We start from the raw sequence: 22,598 nt of genomic DNA on the forward strand, positions 1-22,598 counted from the left end.
TATTTATAGAGCTATTGATCATCATTTGATTTTCAAATTCCACCAACCTCTTTAGTTGTTACCAATGATAAATTGAGTGTTTATGGAATTAAATATATGATTTTGGAATTACAACATTCAAAGCATAAAAAAATACTTCAAAACTGAAACTGTCAGGTTACTGATTTGTAACCTCAAGTAACAGGTTTGGTTACAAGCTGCCAAAATGCCCCAGCTATTCTTCCATACAATTTTGTAACATTCAAATACTTATCAGCTGTCAAAATAACATTCCTAACAGCTATAAAATATTATAGCACATGAAAATTAAATCAAGAACATGGAACTCCATTTTCATATTGATTATGGTGATATATTATGAGTTACAAATCAATAACTAAATTTGTAACTTCCCTTTGTATGTCACAAATTGACAAAAGAACGCCTCATTTTATTTTTCACACTAATTTAATAATCAACCTACATCATTTTCGTTTTTAGAGATTTTTGGTTTGTTTTGTCTAAAATTTTAAGTTATTTTGATTTTTCCATTTTTTATTTTCAAATTTGTGAAATCATTTTTTTAAATCGAAATTTTTAAATGTTTTAGAAATAAGTTTTTTACTTAGTGATTTTAAGTTTCATATTAGTTTTTTTTTTTTAAATAAATTTTTTATTTAAATTATTAATTTAATTTTTATAAAAAAAATCAGATTTCATTTGTATTTTTTTATTTTATTTTTAGATTTGAATAGAATAATTTAGTTTATAAGATTTGGATCAATAATATGTTAAAATGTTGGTGTCGGCTAGCACTTAATGGTTAAAGACCAATCGATGTAACTCAATCTTGTTGGAAGAGAGTATAGTTTTAAAAGAGTGTTGTTATTTGACACTTTAAGGTGTCCAACACTACATGAGGTGACACCCTATGATTGGTTAGTGATATATCATAATATTTATTAAATTCAAATGTGTGAGACCTGATATTAGATTGCACTAATAACAATACGTCACATCCTTGTGGTGTAGGGCACCAGTATCCCTTAGCAATTTCCGTTCTAAAACATATTAGATGCTCAAGTGTAACTTTTCACTAAGAAGATGGAGTTTTATTGCAAATATATCCAACAATCAAACAATTAATACACATACTTTAGCTTGTATGCATTCATTAATTATAAATGAATTGAAGGACTCTCTTTTTCATAGAATATGTTTGTTGATACAAGATTTTGTTGATGATAAGAGTTGGAGAGATTGAACGAGAAACTGCACATAGAGTTTTACGTGACTCGACTGTTAATGAAGCCTATTTCACAAATCACTATATTGTATTGAGGAAGAACTTGCAAAGATTAAAGTTCTTTTAGAGTTTAATAAAATGAGCAGAGATTTGGCTTGCACTCAAATGTTCCCTTGTGTACAAATGACTCCCACTACCCTATTTATAGGCGACACTGGGTGATTAACAATGGTATAAATTATATGGTTATACTTTAACTCTCGATTAGGTGAGATTAGACCTTATTACAATAGTGGTTGCATGGCCTTTACACGTGAAAACCTTAAGCTAAGTAAGAAAATTATGCTCGGGTGAGTTACTGTCATACTTCACCTTTTTTCGGATATAAAGTGATCGTGCATTGCATAGGGAATGATAAAAAAAAAAAAGATAGTGGTGATCCTCTCACTGCTTCTCAGGTACGATCTGGGCTGATAATCCGAGTAGATGACTCCCAAGGACCTTCTCGAGAGATGCACATCATGAGGGGTCTTCGAGCATCCAATGGGTGACATGTATTGCGAAACACTCTTCATGTTCGAACTGTTGTCGTGTATTATACTTTAGAAAAATAGGCCTAACAATGTTGATTAGGATGTTCAACATCTAATTAATTAAATCATGAAATGTGGATTAGATATACTTTCTAATAAGTTGAAAGTGATCGATACAATTGGCCTAGCAAGTATTGAATAGAATATGCTATAATGTAACCATTTCAATCCACCGAAAGTTTTTATTGGCTGTAGGAATAAGGATGTCACATTTTCAAGTATTAATGTTGCAAATTCATTTAGAAAAACTTGATAGAATTTTGAGTAAAATTATAGATTAAGATTGGAAAAATTATAGACAATCATAAAGTGGTCTGGGAAATGCATTAAGTCAATCCGAATGAGATAGATCTTTATTGACTTTTGGTACATAGAATTGTGACTGATAATGATGTAAGTTTACTTTGACTTGGATATTTACCAAACATGATTCAATGAGAGGACTTTGACTGTTTTTTACTGAGCATTTTCTAAAATATATGATTTTTATTTATTTTTTGTTTTATATATACAAGTTAAATCAGCCCACTGATTGAGAGACTAGAGTTCTACTATTTATAACTTGTTCATTTTTCATCTAAAACCATATATTAACACTTAATAAACCTACGTTTATTTTTTCTTTCTAAAAACAAAGAACCAACGTTTATTTAGTTTCTGCTTATCAAGTAAGTCATGAATCATTATTGTTTTTATTTATTTAAAGTGGTTGATATAGATGATTTTATGTAATTATGTTTGTTGCTGCATGAACAAAAAAATCATGTGTTTGTAACACAAAATTATATATTCTTTTCTTTTATCGATTTTTTTCTTCAATATATTTAGAGTTAACCTTTTCTTTTTTTAGGGTTCATATATATGTGGTTGAAGAATATGAATTTTGAGGCAGTTTCTGATGAAGTATTGGGAACTTTTGTCCCAATTATAGTGTATTGGATATACTCTGGAATGTATATTCTCTTGGAATTGTTACTTGGTGAGAAGTATCGTTTACACTCAAAGAACGATGAGAATGAAAAGAATGTGGTGCCCAAAAGAGTTGTGATAAAAGGAGTTCTTATTCAACAATTTCTTCAAGCTATGGTTGCAATCACATGTTATATGGTAAGAATCAAACTAGTTGATCAAATAATAAAGATAAATTATAGTAAATGATCCAAAACAATGTTATATGTTAATATTTTCGTTTTAAACTTTTTAGAGAAATGACCATTCTACATTGTTGATTACCTAAATTGTCATGTTTTATCATTTTTTAATTTATTTAAGAGCGTATGACTTTAATATAGTGATATATGTATATTAGTTTTGTTTAATTAGTTTTTATTTTAAAGTTATATTGATTTTTTAAGTATTTTATGGGTTGTTGGTATATTATTTTTTAATTAGTGTAAATATTTTTTGTAGTATGATATATCATTTTTTTTATGGTATTTAGTTTCTATCTTATTATACATAATGGTAATATGTAATATTAAAAAGGTGGTTAGACTATTTCACTACAAAATTAAAAATATGAACATTTACTTACTTTTACACATCACTTATGGTCATTTTGCACAAAACCTCAATAATAACAAACAATATGCAATCATCACTTGTTTTCATAAATCAAAAAAATATTTTGGCCATAAATATAAGAAAACAATTCTCAAATATTAAAGAGCAAATGAAAATAAGTAAATATTCCTATGATTCTTCTTTAAATAAGGTCTATTTGGGTCCTGTCATCTATGAATACAGAACTTGAATAGTTTATAATTTGGGTATAAACCTTAATTAAGAGATCAAAGTTGTGCCTTTATTTCAAACTTAAAGAGCACTTTTATACATTTTTTTAAGGATTTTTTTTAATAACTAAATTTTATAGTTCTTTCTTTCTCATCATTTTTCTAGTCATGGAAATATATTTTTTTAAATATGGTATTCGATTTTTAAAAATAGAGTTTTACAATTTTTTTCTAGTTTAATAATATGTTTTTTTTTTTAATTTGAACATATACCAACCATATGTCAAATATATACCTAGCATATACTAAATATATATCAAATACATACAAAAGTCCATCAAATAACATAAAAATTGTAAATATGTTTTCCAAAAGGTTATAGTATATGTAAACTCTCTCTCTCTCTCTCTCTCTCTCTAATTATTAATTATTAATTGGGAATTTTCATATTTTTATTTTAAAGGCACAAAATACAAATTTGTATATTAACACTAATTAAAAAAACTATTTTTTATTTAAGAAAAAAACTAATTTTGTATTGAAAAAAGATTTATTTTTTAATTTATTTAAGTTTTATTATTATTTATATATTTTTTAAGTTTATTTAATTTATTAAAATAATTATAAACAAAACATATAAGTGAGGGCAAAAGTTTCTTTGAAAAAATAAATTTGACAAAAAATAGGTCAAGGGTACTATTTTGGTAAGAATAATAAAACAGGAGGTACCATTTTGGTAGGAACATGAATTCAAAAGACCAAAATAGTATATTCTCTTTCAGATAAAATGAATTATTAGGTGGAGGCAAAGTTTAAGAATTGCAATATACTCAACTCACTTCACAAGACTTAAACATATCATGTCACTAACCCAATACAGTATTTTTTAAACCTCTACACAATATATGTTATTTTTCAAATTAAGAAAAATAATAAAGATAAAGGGTATAATTTATAAACAATTATTAGATTAGCATATTTTTCATATTATCTTTTGAATTATTGTGTAGGTTATTGGGAATGATGGAGAGAATGTTGTCGTAGATGAAAATAGTAGTTCTCTAATTAATTTGATAAGGCAATTTTTTATTGCTATGGTTGTTTTGGACACTATGCAATACTTCATGCATCGGTTTATGCATCAAAATAAATTCATGTACAAGCACATCCACTCTCAACACCACCGACTCATTGTGCCCTACGCTTTCGGAGCTCTATACAATCATCCTTTAGAAGGACTTTTCGTCGACACATTTAGTGGTGCATTGGCATTTTTAGTATCTGGGATGTCTCCTCGAGCTTCCATTTTCTTCTACACATTTGCTACTATAAAAGCTGTGGACGACCATTGTGGGATATGCTTACCTTGGAATATTTTTCACGTCATTTTTAAAAATAATACTGCTTATCACGATATACACCATCAATTTTATGGTAACAAGTACAACTTCTCTCAACCTTTCTTTGTTATGTGGGATAAATTGCTCGGAACTTACATGCCATACTCTGTAGAGAAGAGAGTAGATGGAGGATTGGAAGCTCGACCTGTTGTTAGTTACAAGTGTGTATGAAACTAAATTACAATATTTTGTCTAAATCTTTATTGTTCCATTGTCTTTGTTAGATGTGTTGAGCTAAAAAAAAGACAAAGAGAGTCAAACCATACTCCACCAACTGATGTTCTTCATTATTATTATAAAATTCACAGGATGCAATATGGCATGTTATGAAGAAAATATAACTTGGTGGATTCAAGTTGCACTAGAATGTTATATATCTTACCTATCTTATATGTTGTTTTCAAGAATGTTGTTGCCAAAGGAGTTATAATAGTAATCATATGTCATATCTTATATGCTGTATTCTTTTTTTTTAATGATGAATGTTGTTCCCAAAAGAGTTATGATAAAAGGGTTCTTCCAAAAAAAAAAAGAAATTAGTAGTAGTCATATGTTATATGATAAGACTCAAATGACTAGACTTAATAATAAAGGAAAAAAAATGCAGTCCTATTCAAATTATTTTAGGTTCTATTCAAAGTTTCAAACGATTTGACTAAGGAAAAAAAACATGATTTGTCCTATTCAAACTATTTTAGTTGTCTAGTTTATGACCATAAAAATCCAACTAATAGAGTTAACAAAACAAATTTCACTAAATTTATTGATCCATCCCACAAAACTCAATAACACATATATGCAATATACTTGCACATTACATGATCAATATACAGGATACCAAAATCATAAATTCAAGGTAAATACTTATTTAATACCTTGTATTTTATCGAAATACATATTTTGTATTTTATATTTTCAATAATACTCATTTGATATTATGTAATTTAAAATTATATATATTTGGTACCCTGGACTTAAATTTTATCAATAAATTTTGTCAATACGACAAAACTATCCTCAATTATATGAATTTCAATTTCAAATTTAATTGATTAATTGTATATAATTAAGAGTAATTTGGTCAAATTGATAAAATTTTATTGTTCAAATTTACGTTAAATGTACCAAATATGTATAATTTCAAATTATAAACTACCAAATAAGCATTATTGAAAACATAGATACCAAATCTATATTCTGATAAAACACATCGTAACAGAGTATTATATTCCTAAATTCAACACTATTAAACAAGTCCAGCCCATCTATATATATTACATAGGACAATTCTTCTATAGGAACTTCACTTTAAGCCCTACCGATAGGGCTTTCAGTGTTTCTCGACCCGTGAACAGTTTTCGACGCGACTTTTTTTTATGACCGTGTATATTGTAGCTATTTAGAGTATCATGCAAATTTTCAGAAAATTCCGAATAGTTTACAGTACCGAAAACTAGGTTCAAACATGTTGTTTTCCACGCGCATAAAAAAAATTAGTCACGCGTGCAACAACATATTTGAACCTAGTTTTCGGTACTGTAAACTATTCAAAAAATTTTGAAAATTTACAAGATGCTCTAAATAGCTACAATATACACGATCATAAAAAAAATCACACCGAAAACTGTTCACGGATTGAGAAAACTGATAACCCTACTAGTAGGAGAATTCCCCATATTATATACATACACGCATAAACTTTATTCAATGGTTTCATAAAAAGAAAATAAAGGAAAGCCATGTCTTGTTCTGTTTAGTGGTCATAGAATATCGATTTTTAAATAAATTGGAACTGTACATGTACAAATCATACATGAAATATATACAGAAGGCCATAAAATAAAATGGAACAAGTGTAAAACAAGATTATTTTTTCTTTCAACAAATTGTATTATATGTAAAATTCTCTTCTTTTTTTAAATTTTAAAGTCAATATATACCAAATTTATGATTTAAATTTTAGCTTTTTATACCAAATGTTACACTCGACCATTTTAAGAGATCAAAACCCAAGGAGGAAAACAAGAAGAATTTTCTACATTGCCCTAATTTTGTATGGCATTGACAATTAACCTTAAAGAGCTCCATGGAAATAAGCATGTTATATCAAGGCAGAATATTCTGAAAAAGACTTGTGTTTATCTAAGAAAAATTTCACAATTCTCACTATGCTTATATGATGTTAGGGTCAGACCAAAATTACTTTGCTGAAACAAACAGCTGGTTTGCTTAAGTTACCTTTACATCAAACACTCTCACACAGTGGTCAGCTCCACAAGAGGCAAGCTGCAAACAACATTCGTCGTCCCTCTTTTCGGGGTTTCTCCATGCTAAACGATTTACTGTGGACACGTGGCACATGACAGGATCAAGCTGGGCAAAAGGAGCAGCAGTTGCAGCGGGGACTCCTATAGCGCCATCGTTAGTTCGGTTTATGGATAGACTCCATAGCTCAATGAGTCCGTTTTCCATTCCAACTGCAAGTAAATCATTGTTTCTGTTGCTGCCGAGACCAACCCAAGAGAGTGCTGTGACACTAGTTTTGAAGGGTGGCAAAGTTAAGAGAGGCTTGACTGATGATTGATTTTCCAGACCCCAAATTTTCACGGTCTTGTCTCTTGAACCGGTTGCGAATTCGTAACCATGCGGGTTCCATGAGCATGCCCATATAATTCTCTTGTGTGCTTCCTGCCTTGCTATCAGCTGGTGACTTATTTCCTCTGTGCCTAACAAAAAACAAAAAAATCTGTGTTATTTTACACTAAATGGGAGATCAGAATTATATAAAAAACGAGCACTGCCAAATCAAACACAGTTTTTACTCTCCTGGAACCTTGTTTGAAGAGATTTTCAACCTGTGTTAATTACTTATATCATTTTTCTTTTCTTGGGATAAAAAATGACTAAACTGTGGGGAAATATTAAACCTCGTAGCATCATGGATAGATGAAAGAAATAATAAATAGATACGTATATAGGCACCATTGTGGCACAGCAGCAGAAAAAGAAATATCCCATACTTCTCTTTTACTCACTCATATACGGGCTCGGTACCAAATATTAATTCCTCAAAGATTTACCACCTTTACTACTGTCTAGCTATGAAATATGAAACCAGTTCCCTGTCCACTACTTATCAAGTCATCTTGCTAGTTCAGAAATGCAAAAACTCAGTATTCAACATCCATATCAACCAGAAAGTATGGCAACATCAATTGTTTAGTAACTTCAGAGGTAAAAACAATTACCTGTCCCATTGATTGCAAAAACAGAGAACTGGCGGTCCCTTGAAATGGTCAAAAGTAATTTGTCATCATGGGAGAATTCCATCTGAGTCACTGTCAAACTGTGAGACTGCAAACGACCAACTGCCTTCCATGAACCAACTTCCCATAGCCATATCTCTGCTACTGTTGCTGACTGGGCCTGCAAAATATAATAAAGAGTAAATACTGATTCTGACTAGGAATCTAAGACCATGACTGTCATATTCCTACTTTTATTACTTACATATGCTTGGCAGCCATACAAATGAAAAATGTTTTTATGTGAAGCACACCAAAGAAATCATACTTAAAATACCACACAATACACCCTACATAAAAAATTTCATGTCAAATTCTAGAATAAACCTTGCATATACTCTTCGCTGTAACTTCTAATACTTTTAACTTTACAAACATGGAAAGGGAAAAAAAAATTCTAATTAAAATGTTGTAAAAGTTTGAGACTCATTCTCCCCCTACATGCATTACACCATCCATTCATGAGGTTCAGCATCCAGTATTTCTCAGAACTGTCTGTTTAGCATGTAAAGGCTAACTAGTAATCCATGAATTCAAAAAAATAAAATGTCCAAATAGAAAAGTTACAAGAAGCCATACCAAGATTGGTATGTGTTGTCAGCAAGTAAAAGAAAATTTAGGAATTTAAATGACTCCAGACAACTATAAAAACCTTAAGATAGGAATAGCTTCTTATACCTTACATGACGAGGCAACAAGATTTCCTTCATGATTACAGCATAAAGAAAAAAGTTCATTACCATGACCATAGAGTTTGTGTGACTCTGGCCACAGTGTATGCCATGCCAGTTGATCTTCAATGGGGGGTTCAGTCAACACTACTGGGACTGCATCAGGGATAGTTTCAAGTGTGTCTATGCTCTCATTACCAACCCTGCTTGATGTGATGTTGTTCTCAGCTGCACAGAAAAGGTCTGTTAAGGTACACATAATTTTCAATAACTGATTATAGATTCCAAGAAAAGAAGTAGAAGCCTCGCCCTCTGTGCAGAGAACTATATACTTGTAACTCCTCACAAGAGTCGGCGGGATAAAAGGAATTGTGTGTTTGTTTCTATGTCCAAGCTTAAGATAGAAACTCACTCTGGACATAAATAGGCTTTTGTGATAGCCCAAGAGCAGACATGTTTGCACCCAAAACCTGAACACCTGTTTGGATGTCTTCAAAAATACTATTCTGTGAAATGGCATGACCCAGTGTCTTTAGAAAGGACAACGGAGCTTCAAATACTCTGGCAACCTTTTCATCAGCTCCACTGACAAATCGGTGGTTCCCCTTCCCTCTAATAATAGTAACACAGTTGATGTCATGACCATGGACTTGAGGGCGAGCAATTTCATGCCAGCCATCCCTATCAAGAGAAGCTTCATTTTTCCAAGGAGCAAATATCCGAGTTGTCTGCATATTTATTTGAGAGAATAATGTAATATGAGTAATAAATATACAACAATGAATGTAGAGTCAGGGGGGAAATAAATAGTGAAGAAGCAATTCTATGTTCTATTTAATGAAGAAAAAAAAATTAACAAAGTTTCATACCATGGCTAGCAAATTACCTGGTCATGACTGACAGACAGCAAGTATTCACCATTCCTTGCCCATGAAATATCTGCAACTGCGGCAAAATGCCCTGATGGAACTTTTTGCGGCTGCCAGTTATCCAAGTCAACACCAACATTTCTCCAGAGATGAAATGATCCACCATATCCATGAGCTAATATGGAATCTCCATTTGAGCTCCAGTGACCACCATAAAACCCCAATGCACAATGACTTAATTCACCAACAGTGACAACATTCATCCAGATACCAGAAGTCCTCTCTGGTTGCCAGATCATCATTGTCTTGTCCATTGATGCAGATAAAATGCTCTGGGGTTGACAGTAAGCAACCCTGTCTCCAGAAGCAGATGGCGGTTGCCATTCTACTGAATATACCCAATCCTCATGTCCAATTAGCAGAGATTCCAAAGAAACTTGATATGACACTGTGCCAGCAACAAGTACAGGGCCTTTTATATAAGAAGCTAAACTAACTTCTTCTTTCCTGTCACCAAGCAGCACAATCTTCCATATGCGTATGCCCTTGTCCTGAGATGAACTTACAAGTAGAATAGTTTCTGTGTTGCCATTGGAATATATAGCTAACGAGAAATCTAAACACCGGATCCAATCTGTATGCCCTTTCAACTCACAAGCACGGACAAACTGAGATGAATAATGTAAAGGTCAATACAGAGCTGCATAAAAAGATGGAGAAAATTACTGGATGGGTAAACAAGTCTGAAATTGCATACCTTTTCAGACCTCCCCCCACAGTAGAGATGAATTTTGTTATCCAAGCCTCCCATTGCCAATACTAAACGTCCATTATTTCCAGGCAGTTCTGCTAAAGAAAGCGCAACCATAGGCTTTGAACCAACAGAGATAGAATCCAGGCATATCAATTTACAGTCACCTGGAAGGAAAAAAAAATAGCAATTGGTTTAAGATGATTTTTGTTGAAACAATTACAGATAGTGGATAAGAGACAATTTATCCAATCTTGATAAATATCGTCAAAGATGTGGATAAGGCGAAAAAAAACATAAGTAATTTCAAACTGGGAATAACAATGAAATTAAGATCTATAGATAAGCACTGGATTTCAAATTATTTTGGAACAAATGGAAGTTATGAGCCAGCTATCTATCTACATGCCAATCTAACATGATGAGCAAATAGAATGGGTTGAAAACAAAACAAGCAAAATTGAGGAGGAAAAATGCATTAAGTTTTTCAAAACCTGAAAAGACATTGATCAGTTAAAGAGTACATTTTGGCTGACCTCCACTATTAGCAGGAAAAGCCACCTCCCATATGTGAACTGTGCCGTCCGAAGATGTAGACGCAAAGACTGCTTCAGATTCAGAAACCATAATTCCAGTAATGCAAGTGACACCCTTCTTGTGTGATTCTGGTACTTGTGATACATTCCTCCACTATAATCAAACAGACACCGAAAATGATATGAATCCACTTATAGATGATATATTTCAATAAGCAAGTAGAGTAAAATTTCAAAGATAATTAATAAAAAAAAAGGGAAATGTTTTGTAGTTCTGATGCATAGATAAGACTAGTAAAAAAGCATACCTTTCCTTCAAGAAGAGATAATTCCCATAAAATAATGGTGCCATCAGCATCCCCAGAAAGCAGATAATGCCGCTCTAAGTGCTTAGCTATCCATATACAGAAAAGTCCATTAAAAAAATGATTAGCATTATTGCTTACATAATTTACCAAATAATGTGGTGTATTTTGGGATACAGGCGGCAATAACCAAAATTTATTGAATCAATATTTTCCCAGAATAACTTCTTATAAAATCGAATAATGTTACTACCAAAGGGTTAAATTCACAATCTTTTTTTTTTTTTAGTGTAAGCTGAATTCCCCATTACTTGTCATCAATGAAGCAGAGCAAAAGAGTAGAATAGCTACGATAATACAAATAAGCATCACACCATTTTCTTCAAGCTTGGAATTGATAAGTGTATATGTATATGCATACACACATATATATAAGGGAAAAAAAAGTACCTTTAAAAGCAAATTTAGCATTAGGGAGCCAGTGAGTACAGTTGACAGAAGCCTTGTGACCCGGAAGAGTAGTCAAAATCTGAGCAGTCTGAAAATTCACCAAAAGAAGAAAACTTAGTACGAGTGAAGAAGATATCGTATGTAATGGTGGAGAAGAACTAGAAGAGGAGAAAAAGGACCTTTGGGGAGAATATAACGACGGCGTTTTGAGCTCCAAAGGATACCAAATCGGAGGCGCCCCATGAAACGTTGTTGACTATTCGGTTGCACCCTGCTCCGATCAACACTCTCTTCACCCCAACTCCGCCGCTATTTGACATCTCTTAGTCTGGTTCTTTCCCCAGCAACACCACTTTCTTCCGCTGCTCTCCCTAAACGGAGAACTAAAACACTCGCAAAGACGAGCGGAGGAGGAGGCTTGCATTTTGGGCCCTGACACTCTAAAAAGTTATGGGCTTCTAGTTTCGTTGGCCCAGTTCGTTTCTAATGACATATATGTGATATTATTTTCAAAATTACCAACTTTTTTATTTTTTTGGTTTTGCCACCTAAATGTTATATCTCGAGAGATATTAATCACTTTCGCTAAACTTTTACTTTTTCTTGACATTTTTTTTTTGGATAACTATTACATAAATATCTTTATTTTTTATTTATTTTTCAAAGTGTTTGTATATTAAAAAAAAACATCTTTTATGGGTAAGTTAAGAATTATAAAAATTATTTTAATTTAGAAAACAACTTCTCAAAAGTCATTTTTAGTTTTAGGTATTTTGATTAATAATTTTTAATTAATTTATTTAAAATATGATGTTTAAATGAATTTTTAAATTTTTATTAGATTTTTATTTAATTTTTATAAAAATTCAATAATAAATAATGTGGACCAATTAGAAGCTGTCACATAAACACTTACTTGTTAGATAACAGTGAGGTATCTACGGGTGCCAAAAAAATGTAACGAGATGTATTTTAGCCGCAAAAAAAAAAGGTTAGATATTTAAGTTACATAATTTGCAAAATTTAACTATTTTCGCTGCAAATATCCCTAATATAAATAGAGTAAGTTTCGACTAAAATAACAAATGTTTTCAAAATGTTGCACTTTTATACTAAATCTTTTTTTTCGGCTATAAATATACTTAATGTCTTCAAAATATTGCACTTTGATACCTAATTTTTTTTTGCAGTAAATATACGCAATATTTTTAAAATATTGCACTTTTATACTTTTTTTTATTATTATTTTGAGAAATAATAAGAAGGTTAAGGACAATTATATGTTTTATAATTATTTTTTAAATCTTAAATTATTTTCTCTTTCTTATTATTCCTCAAAATAACCATTTTAAATTAAAAGTAATAAATGTTTTATTAAAATTAATAAAAAAATAATTAAAAAATATTTTTCTATCAATTTAAAATATATACTTTTTTAAATAAAGAAAAAATATAAGTTTTAATTATTTTTATTAATTTTAAAATCTTAAATAATTTTTTTATTATTTTGAGAAAAAAATAAAGAAGTGAAAATAATTAAAAATTAAAAATAGGGTGAATAGGAAATTTCCCCCTGAATTATAGTATTTATAGAGTTTTGCCTCCTGAACTTTTTTTTCGTGGCAAAAATCCCCTTTGAACTATAGTAACTAAAATAAATGTGCCACTTATATTGCATTTTATTCATTTTTTAAAACAATTTGCTAATGTAGCATTAATGTGCAAGTTTCGATAGTGTTAACAGACAAATATATACATACATAGTGATATAATGATAAATTTTGAAAATATGTATTTGTATTTTGAGAACTAATTTTTGAATGTTTAATATCAATAAACTCAATTTCGACTAACTTCAACTAGTTAAATAGACTCTCATACTATAACTATACATATGACATGTGTCCAGAAAACTGCTTAAAAAATGAACGAAACGTAGCAAAATGGACATATTTGCAATGATTTTTATAATTGAAGGGGAATTTTTGCCACAAAATATTTTAGTGGGCAAAACTCCACAAGGGCTATAGATAGGGGGGAAATTTTATTATTTGTCCTTTAAAATATAATTAAAATTCTATATTATTCTATAATTTTCTTATTATTTATCAAAATAATAAAAAATATATATATAAAGTGTAACGTTTTAAAAATATTGAATATATTTATCATAAAAAAAATTTGGGTTTAAAGTGCAACATTTTAAAAAAATTAACCATATTTAATACTGAAAAAAAAATAAGTATAAAAGTATAATATTTTAAAAAAATTAGATATTTTAATCATAATTTAATGTATAAATATATAAAACATTTGGATCACATGGAACAATTTGAAAGTGATTTGATGATTGGTTGTTTATTATTTTGATTTTTGACAGTGTGTGATTTGAGGGTGTAATGAAAGCAAATGTTTTAATTTTTAAAGATGAAAGCTTTTGATTGAAAATGAGATGTATTCATATTATATCAATTTTTGTCCTCAAGTATTTTATACTTAAGATTTTTTAAATTCATCATTTTTTTCCAGTGTATATAAATAAATATTTTATAAGAATAGTATTATTAAAATGAGAAATTATAATAAATTATTTAAAATAATGACAGAAAGAAATTATTAATTATTTTAAATTATTTAAAGAAATTATTTTTTTTAAATTATAAAGAAATGATCATTTTATATTATTGATTACTTAAGTTATTATTTTAAATAAAGTCCTAAGTAAATATTATAATTTACTTAAGACGAAAGAAATTAGATGGAGTACCCAGTTTTAGAAGGAGTCTTTAATTTCTAGCTATTTTCTAATACTCTTACTTTTATACCTAATATTTTATTAAATCTACCTATTATACCCTTTTATTAATCTTTCTCCCACTTAATCTTTCTACTGACCCATCACTTTCTATTTACCAACTCAAATCCTTCCAGTTTTAGAGGGAAAAATTAATGGCAGAAATCTGCGTGAAGGTGAGTAGGATTTTTGAGTAAGGGTACTATAGGAAATATGGTTATAAATCTAGGTAATATTAAACTAAATATATTTATTGGCTAATTTTAGTTAACTAGTCTTAAAAATAGATATTTTCCGGTTTATCTCTTAAAGATGATAAAGGTAAATACAGAATTGTAGTATACTAATTTATTATATGAGTCGTTTATTGACTTTTTTTATTAAATTGTGATATTAATCTAAATAGTAATTATTCTGGGTGTATTTTGCTCGTGTTTAATTTTTATTATTATTATTATTTAAAATTTAAAATTGGTTAAAAAAGATTAATAATAATAAAAAAAAAGTTGAAAAAGAAAAAGATAAACGTGGAAAATAAAAGGAAAAAGACACAAGTGAAACTGGAGAATGAGAGAAGAAGGCAAAATCATATTGGTGTTACGCGCGTTTAACCGTCGTGAATCCACGTAAACCACCTTAAGCCCAAGCCAACAATGTCAACAAAATTAAACTTTGAGTCCAGCTTAGACAAGGCACCCAATTCTACACCGCCTCCATAGCAAAAATGGCTACAATTCAATCCGATTTTCGGTGGGTTCTGCTTCGCGTATCGTCGTCTTCATCGTCGTTCCCGTCGTCTTCAACCGTTCGATCTCTCAGCTCGACTTTCATGAAGTCCCGCGCCGCCGTAGTTCGCCGGGCTTTGACGTCGTCTTATTCTACGGCGTCGTCGTTTCGTTTGCGGGCTTTCTCTAGTGACGTGGCTCCAGATACTTCCGCTGTCAAGATCGAGGATAAACCGTCGATTTGTACCGCCGATGAGCTTCATTATGTTTCCGTTCCCAACTGTAACTGGAGACTCGCTCTCTGGCGGTACCAACCTTGCCCTAAGGTACATCCTCGCTTGTTGTTGTTTTTTAAAGTTTGAACTAATTCCTTTTGTTTTTATTAACTTCGGTGAATTTTTTTTTGGTGTTTCTATAGGCTGTTCAGAGGAATCACCCGCTTTTGTTGTTGTCAGGAGTGGGAACAAATGCCGTTGGATACGATCTTTCTCCCAAGGTCCCCTTGCTTGATTATTTATGCTAGTTTTTTTTTCCAGTTTTTTCGCCATAGTAATTGATGAATTTTATTTTGTTTTATGTTAATATTACTTGTCTGACTAGCATAACACGCATCATTTTGAAAATGCAATGGGAATGTGCTTTGAGTCACATTTGTCAATACTTGTGTTGTGTATCAACTGTCAAATCATGGGGAGTAAATAGAGTAACATATGATTTAACTTGATTGCTTTTTACAAATATCAATTTCCCTATTTGGGTATTAATGTTCAAAGTCATAGTTGTTGGCATGTAAACATTTAGATTGGTAGCAGCTAGCAACACCAACAGTATGGCCACTGTGTTTGTTGAGTTACTTAAGTATGTGATTGTTAATTCAAGGTTTCCTTATTCAATTAGAATAGAGCTGGTTGGAATCACGGAAAAAGAGTTTGTGTGAGATAAGCAACTGGGTTAGGATTCTCAATAGAATGTGTAAATGTAAGGATTTTTTTTTAGGATTAGTATGCCTATTGATGGTGAGACTAGCCTTTCTTGATTACCTCTAAATAGGTCTTGTACGGGTTTGATTAGATTAAAACTCAATCTAGAATTGTGATTAAATTTGTTTTATTGCTTATGTAACAGTGTTAACTCAATGTAAGAGAGCATTTTTTAGAAGGAAGTCTTTGGATTTTTTAGGGTGTTGAGTTCTTCCAGGATGTAACAATGAAGAAATGTCCTTTCCTACTCCTTGCAAAGAAGCAGGGCAGTCTTGTCCTTAGCAAGCCGTGTAAAATTGAATTAATTAGTGAAGGATCCATTGAGATTTTAATAATGTTTGGTGATTGAAGCTCAGTCCCCAGAGCGTGAACTTTTAAGTAGTTGGGTTTGATTGCAGTTGTCTTTACTATAAGATCACATTTATTTTTGAGTCCTTATCCTTGTTATGAGATCTAGTAAACTGTATTTACCCTATCAAGCTTAAAGTAAACCTTTTTTTTTAGGTGATTTTCATCTTCTTGTAATTGTATGCTTAAGAAAGAAATTCCTCTTTCTAGGGTCTTTGAGGTTTCTTCGATAGATTATGTTGCAGCAACCCTCTTGTACGCACTTTTGAACATTATTTGCTATGAACATCTTTGTGTGTATAAACCAGCTCCAATGCTGTGTAATTCCTGAATTTGTCCATGTATCTTTCATCTTGCACCCCTGCTATATCAGAGGCTTTCTTATAATAATAATATACGATAATATTTTAAATTTGTTTCTTGTTTAATCCTGATTTCTCTCTAAGTTGTTAATCAATAATATAATAGCAGCTAACTTCCACTTCCATACATTTTACAGAAGCACAACTCAAAATATACATAGTGAAAATATTGGCCTTTTGGCCAGCTGATCTAGTGTTTCTTAAATGATTTTTGCTTCTTTTCAGTCTTCATTTGCTCGTTACATGTCTGGACAAGGATTTGACACATGGATTCTGGAAGTTCGAGGTGCTGGGTTGAGTTTGCGTGGATCAAATACAAATATTAAAGAAATTGAGCAGTCAGCCCAAGCAATATCTGAGCAAATGGAAGCTGCTGCTGAGGGTGTAACTAATGAAGCTTTGTCTTCCGAACAGCAGTCAAACAATGTTCTCAGTGCCTTGACTTCTGATAACTCTATTGTCAGAGGAGAAAAGTCTGATGCAGACATGAAAGGCATAGCAACAATGTGGGATGAATCAATACTGGTGACAAGGTTGACAGACACTTTTATGCGATTGTCAGAAAGACTTTCTGGCTTTCTCAGTGAAAGTCAATCCAAGCTTATGTCTGCTAAGCTACTTGATCAAATTTCAAAACTACTTCTAGACTCCCAATTATCTGAGCGATTCAATGAGATAAGGGATAGCTTTTTAAACTTGTTCGAGAGACGGCAGAACTCGGGTGTTGCTGGACAAATTAAGGACTTGAGTCAGAAGGTTGTAACTATTGTTGAAGAGGGTCAGCGATCTGTCTCACCTCAACTGTTTGACTTACAAGAGCGTTTTGCCTCAACTATAGAAGATTTTCAAAATCAACTTGACTTGATGGTGAAGTATGACTGGGACTTTGATCACTACCTGGAAGAGGATGTTCCTGCTGCGGTGAGGTGACATTTTATCTTTCTAGAAGTCTGTCATGTAATTGAACGATTTGACTGTTGTCTTCTTTACCTAGACATAAAACATTTGTCTGTCATTTTTATTTAATGTTCTAAACATATTTTGTATTGATTTGAATGGTGAGTTAACAGTTATCTGGTGTTATTATTACAGATGGACTACATAAGGGCTGTAAGTAAGCCAAAGGATGGTAAGTTGCTTGCAATTGGACACTCCATGGGTGGCATCTTGCTTTATGCCATGTTATCACGATATGGTAAGATTTATCCCATTTCCATTCCATGTATGATTTTCCTTTGCTTTCCTTAATAATGGAATGACTGCTTACTGTTTTGGCCTTATAATATGTTAGTGCTGTAGGCTGTGGATGCTAGAGCCATTTTATTTATGATAGATTTAATATGGTGTTTCATGTATGGTGATCACTATATGGAAACAATGAAAAATTATGTATTTGTTCTTTTGGTTTCTCTTGTTATCTTATCAGTGCCTTTCCTAGAGAGAATTATGCACTGATGTATCTGTTTTTTATTTTTAGGTTTTGAAAAAAGAGATCCTAAATTGGCAGCTGTAGTTACTTTGGCAGCATCTCTTGACTACACATCTTCAAATTCAACACTCAAATTGCTCTTACCCCTTGTAAGTGGATGAAGATACTTGTCTTGTCTTGTCATTTTTTGTTCAACCCTATGCTAAGAAACTAACATCAAAGAGCATGTCTTACAGGCAGATCCTGCACAGGCTCTTAATGTACCTGTTGTTCCTTTAGGGGCAATTTTGGCTGCTGCGTATCCTCTTTCGTCTCGTCCTCCTTATGTCTTGTCTTGGCTTAACTATTTGATTTCAGCAGAAGACATGATGCACCCAGAGCTATTAGAGAAGCTTGTCTTGAACAATTTTTGTAAGTGTTTCTGCTGACAAAATATGGAAGATTTAATTTCTGCTGCTAAACTCTAGGGTTTATTAATATTGAAACAGCAAATATAAGACTGCATATCTTAGTTTAATGTTTTAAAAATACTTTGGGGGTGAATATTCCAGTCTTGTTTGGGTTGTTTTCATAGATACTGATTTTCATCTTCTTTTTCCTTTTTTTCTATAGGTGCTTTTTTTATTGGCTCATAAAATTAATAAAACTTACAGAAGATTTTATACAATATTCACATAGTTATGTTAGTCACATAGTTATGTACTACTAATAGTAAAAGTTTACTTTGTTAGTTTCAGAAATGGTACAAAAAGATGCAGAAAAAGCCACTTAGGCTAGCTCAAGTGGTTGGGTAAGTGTGTGTATTAGGGGACTGGGGTTTGAACCCCAGCTGGGACTAAGGATTAGCTAATTCTTATTAAAAAAAGAGATTGCAGCAGAAAAAATAGGTACTCTTTTGAGTTGGGAAGGACTGATTTTTTGACTTCGGTATAATCTTGAAAGAGGTTTTGTATACATTATTCAAATAGTTAAGGACACGTAGAAGGTTACTTTGTTAGTTTCAGATAAGAATGGGCAATATTTTGCAGTTAACAGAAAAGGTTGAAGGTTGTTTGAGACATTATGCCTTTGTGATTTACACTTAGTGCATGTCTCGCATTTCCAATTCATTCTGATACTAGTTACTGATAGACACTGGTCCATTACTATGGTAGGCACAATACCTGCAAAGCTTCTTCTGCAGCTTACGACAGCATTCAAAGAAGGTGGGTTACGTGACAGGAAAGGTGCATTCTTCTATAAGGATCATCTGCATGAATGTAATGTCCCTGTTTTGGCACTAGCGGGGGACAAGGATCTAATATGCCCACCTGAAGCTGTTGAGGGTGAGCCGCACTGGAAAGATTTATTTCAATATCTATCACTGGTGGTATATTGGCTTCTTAATGATTTTTACATTTGATGTGTACCAGAAACTGCCAAGTTGATTCCTGAACACCTGGTCACCTATAAAGTATTTGGAGAACCTACAGGTCCACACTATGCTCATTACGATTTGGTTGGCGGACGAATGGTATGACTGAGATAGTTTTTCCCTTTTAGCATCTTGTAATAGAACTAGCCCTATCTTCTATGCTTCATGTACTACAATAGGTAGCGATGTCTAAGCCCATATTGCTCTCGATTTTAAAAAGGGTTTATACTTTTTTGGACCCTGTGTTTTTTTCTATTACCTGTTTGGACCATATGTTTTGGACCCTGTGTTTTGACAAATTACTTTTTGGACATAGAATTCTAAACTCTATTTTGATGAAGACAAAATTGAAGATAACAACACAGTTTTTAAACAGAATGATTTTATTTTTGTTCTAAATTGTTAGTTTGGTAAATTATTTGTGATTTTAGTTGAGAAAACATTGACCAAAATCGGGTTTAGGGTTCTATTTTAATCATTTTACAAAACATAGGGTCCAAAAAGTAATTTTTCAGGTCCAAACAAGTAATGAAAAAAAACATAGGGTCCAAAAAAGTATAAACCCTTTTAAAAACTTATCTTCACATAGGATTTTATGAAAATATACAGTGTCCGAAATCAGGATTCAGTTCATCAAAAGTATGCATGGTGTTTTCTGCTAAGTATTTTTTTGCTCTTCAACTTGTTTAACTCTTTTTTCTTTATGTAACTTTGATGTGCAGGCAGTGGAGCAGCTTTATCCCTGTATAGTCCAATTTCTTAGTCTTCATGATTCAATCTGATTCTCTACACCAAATCTAACTTTACATATATTCTGACCTCAGAGAACTCGATACATTAACCGGTTTCCACTTCCTCCTTTTAACAATAGTTTTTGACTCCCTCTCGGATTCTGGATTATTGATTTAGTACGAAATCCCTAAATCGACAAGCGCGGAATTACATGCCGAACAGAATGATTTGGGGAATTTTGCATGCACCACTGTTCCCATCACAAAAATGGAAATTTTGGTACCGAAGCAAATACCAGAAAATTAGGGAGGGGAAACACAATTTGTAATCACATTAGTTGTGGATGACTTTGCCGCAGAAAAGGTCATTTGTTGTTTTCAGATTTGGTAACATATGCCAAGTTTGCCATTCTTGATATTTATGAAAATTGATAATTGTTCAAGTTTTAATTTAAGTCCAAGAGACAAAAATGATAACGTCTCAGAATTTTATTTCCAAACATGTTTTTAGAAAGTTGATCTTACTGCCTCTTATTTTGGGGGAAGAGTTGAATTATTTCTGAGGTAGAGAAAGTCACTGGCCCCCTTCTGTATTTTCGTGTCTTGTAATCTGTATGAACATTGCCCCATATGGACCATATTTTTGTTCTGTTTTTTATTTTATATAGTTTGGTTTGGTCAATATTATTAATTTTCATTTGTTCCTGCTGTTATATATTCTTATTGAGTAACATGCTCCTAAATATTGCTTCTTTTAACTTTCTTGATAACCTAAAGAGTATTGTTATTCCTTTTTATTATATAAAATAAAATACTAAGCCTGTCATTCAAACGAAATACATTGCAAAAAAACTTCATTTAAATTACAATAATGTACAAATCAAATCGGTTTTTATGAAGACAGAAACTTTGAGGGGTATGAAACCTGAAATTTGTTCATTTTCTTAAAATTCTATAAAGTTTTAATGGGATTTTTTTTTATGGAAAGTGAAATTTCATTCATATGGATCTTAACAACTCATAGAGTAACACCAAGATGCACGGAATTTAGATAGATAAATTAAGAGTTGAACTCCTTGTCTTGTGTAATGGTTGAATTCTGTATTTTGACAAATTAATTTTTGAACTTTATGTTTTTGTAAAATAATTCAAATAGAAACTTAAATATGATTTTGGTCAAAGTTTTCTTAACTGAAATAACAAATAATTCACCAAACTAATAATTCCGAGCAAAAATAAAATAATTATGCTTAAAAAATGTGTTGGAATATTCAATTTTTTCTTCATCAAAATTGAGTTTAAGAGTCTATTTGAACTATTTTACAAAATATAGAATCTAAAATGAATTTTTTAAAACACAAAGTCTAAAAAAAAAGTATAAACTCATAAATTAATCTAAATCTCCAAATAGATGCAATATACAGTGACTGTAAAAATCTTACAATCAAGTAATATACTCAATTGTAGTGTATGTAATAATATACTAAAAATACTCTAAGCTCATGTTATATATATACCTCTCATTCCCTCATTTTTTTTTTAGATTTCAAACAAGAGAAAATTAGAATTCCTGGGAAAATCTTCAATCGTTTTAGATTGCTCTCAAAAACCTATTGTTCAACACTGTTGGTAGTAGTAAAAAGAAGTTGATAGGTTATATAATTAATGTTCATGTACTTTTTGTAGTCTAATTTCCACCATTGATTCAACCTACACTATCCATGTCCTGTGAGACCCTTGCCTGGGTTGAAGATAAGTTTCTTTATGCTGATTAATGTGCTGAGTCCAAGTGTCAGGTAAATGGTCATGCAATTCTAGCTACCACAAAATTTGAAGAGACATCAACAAAAATAAAATAAATAAATAGATGCCCAAAGCAAGAAAAGGCAAGATTGAATGGGATGTAGGGTTATGCCCAGATGCTTATTCAGACTATTGTTCCATTGAAGAGAAGCAGTACTGTCATTCAAAAAGAGA

The 22,598-nt window shown here is 31.5% G+C and overlaps 3 protein-coding genes across 3 annotated transcripts; 2 read left to right on the forward strand and 1 right to left on the reverse strand.

Moving 5' to 3' along the window:
* The first annotated feature begins 2,374 nt into the window (after window positions 1-2,374).
* LOC133820907 (sphinganine C4-monooxygenase 1-like) lies at window positions 2,375-5,388 on the forward strand. Its single transcript, XM_062253472.1, has 3 exons — window positions 2,375-2,486; window positions 2,669-2,925; window positions 4,562-5,388. Exons 2-3 carry the CDS (start codon window positions 2,680-2,682, stop codon window positions 5,120-5,122), a joined length of 807 nt encoding a protein of 268 aa, XP_062109456.1. The 5' UTR covers window positions 2,375-2,486; window positions 2,669-2,679; the 3' UTR covers window positions 5,123-5,388.
* A 1,646-nt stretch (window positions 5,389-7,034) lies between these two features.
* Window positions 7,035-12,209, reverse strand: LOC133821880 (elongator complex protein 2). Its single transcript, XM_062254045.1, has 10 exons — window positions 12,018-12,209; window positions 11,839-11,926; window positions 11,392-11,477; window positions 11,084-11,237; window positions 10,554-10,714; window positions 9,814-10,464; window positions 9,340-9,655; window positions 8,935-9,155; window positions 8,200-8,377; window positions 7,035-7,677 (listed from the first exon to the last, which is right to left on the reverse strand). The coding sequence occupies exons 1-10, from the start codon at window positions 12,156-12,158 to the stop codon at window positions 7,181-7,183; spliced, it is 2,493 nt and encodes an 830-aa protein (XP_062110029.1). The 5' UTR covers window positions 12,159-12,209; the 3' UTR covers window positions 7,035-7,180.
* A 3,011-nt stretch (window positions 12,210-15,220) lies between these two features.
* LOC133821881 (uncharacterized) lies at window positions 15,221-21,320 on the forward strand. Its single transcript, XM_062254046.1, has 9 exons — window positions 15,221-15,683; window positions 15,776-15,853; window positions 17,273-17,968; window positions 18,140-18,242; window positions 18,525-18,625; window positions 18,713-18,887; window positions 19,631-19,801; window positions 19,889-19,989; window positions 20,613-21,320. Exons 1-9 carry the CDS (start codon window positions 15,357-15,359, stop codon window positions 20,670-20,672), a joined length of 1,812 nt encoding a protein of 603 aa, XP_062110030.1. The 5' UTR covers window positions 15,221-15,356; the 3' UTR covers window positions 20,673-21,320.
* The last annotated feature ends 1,278 nt before the right edge of the window (window positions 21,321-22,598 follow it).

The sequence above is a fragment of the Humulus lupulus genome, chromosome 3 (assembly GCF_963169125.1).
Source record: "Humulus lupulus chromosome 3, drHumLupu1.1, whole genome shotgun sequence".
NCBI classification, from domain to species: Eukaryota; Viridiplantae; Streptophyta; class Magnoliopsida; order Rosales; family Cannabaceae; genus Humulus; species Humulus lupulus.

Bases quoted from the DNA above. Each gene is read 5' to 3' on its own strand.
- LOC133820907 (XM_062253472.1), top strand. From the start codon at position 2,680: ATGTGGTTGAAGAATATGAATTTTGAGGCAGTTTCTGATGAAGTATTG. The intron at 2,926-4,561 runs GTAAGAATCAAA...ATTATTGTGTAG, and splicing joins TTGCAATCACATGTTATATG to GTTATTGGGAATGATGGAGA.
- LOC133821880 (XM_062254045.1), bottom strand. From the start codon at position 12,158: ATGTCAAATAGCGGCGGAGTTGGGGTGAAGAGAGTGTTGATCGGAGCA. The intron at 11,238-11,391 runs GTATGCTTTTTT...GTTTGATTATAG, and splicing joins TATCTCTTCTTGAAGGAAAG to TGGAGGAATGTATCACAAGT. The intron at 10,465-10,553 runs GTATGCAATTTC...TATTCATCTCAG, and splicing joins GTGGGGGGAGGTCTGAAAAG to TTTGTCCGTGCTTGTGAGTT.
- LOC133821881 (XM_062254046.1), top strand. From the start codon at position 15,357: ATGGCTACAATTCAATCCGATTTTCGGTGGGTTCTGCTTCGCGTATCG. The intron at 18,888-19,630 runs GTAAGTGTTTCT...TTACTATGGTAG, and splicing joins GCTTGTCTTGAACAATTTTT to GCACAATACCTGCAAAGCTT. The intron at 19,802-19,888 runs GTGAGCCGCACT...GATGTGTACCAG, and splicing joins CCCACCTGAAGCTGTTGAGG to AAACTGCCAAGTTGATTCCT.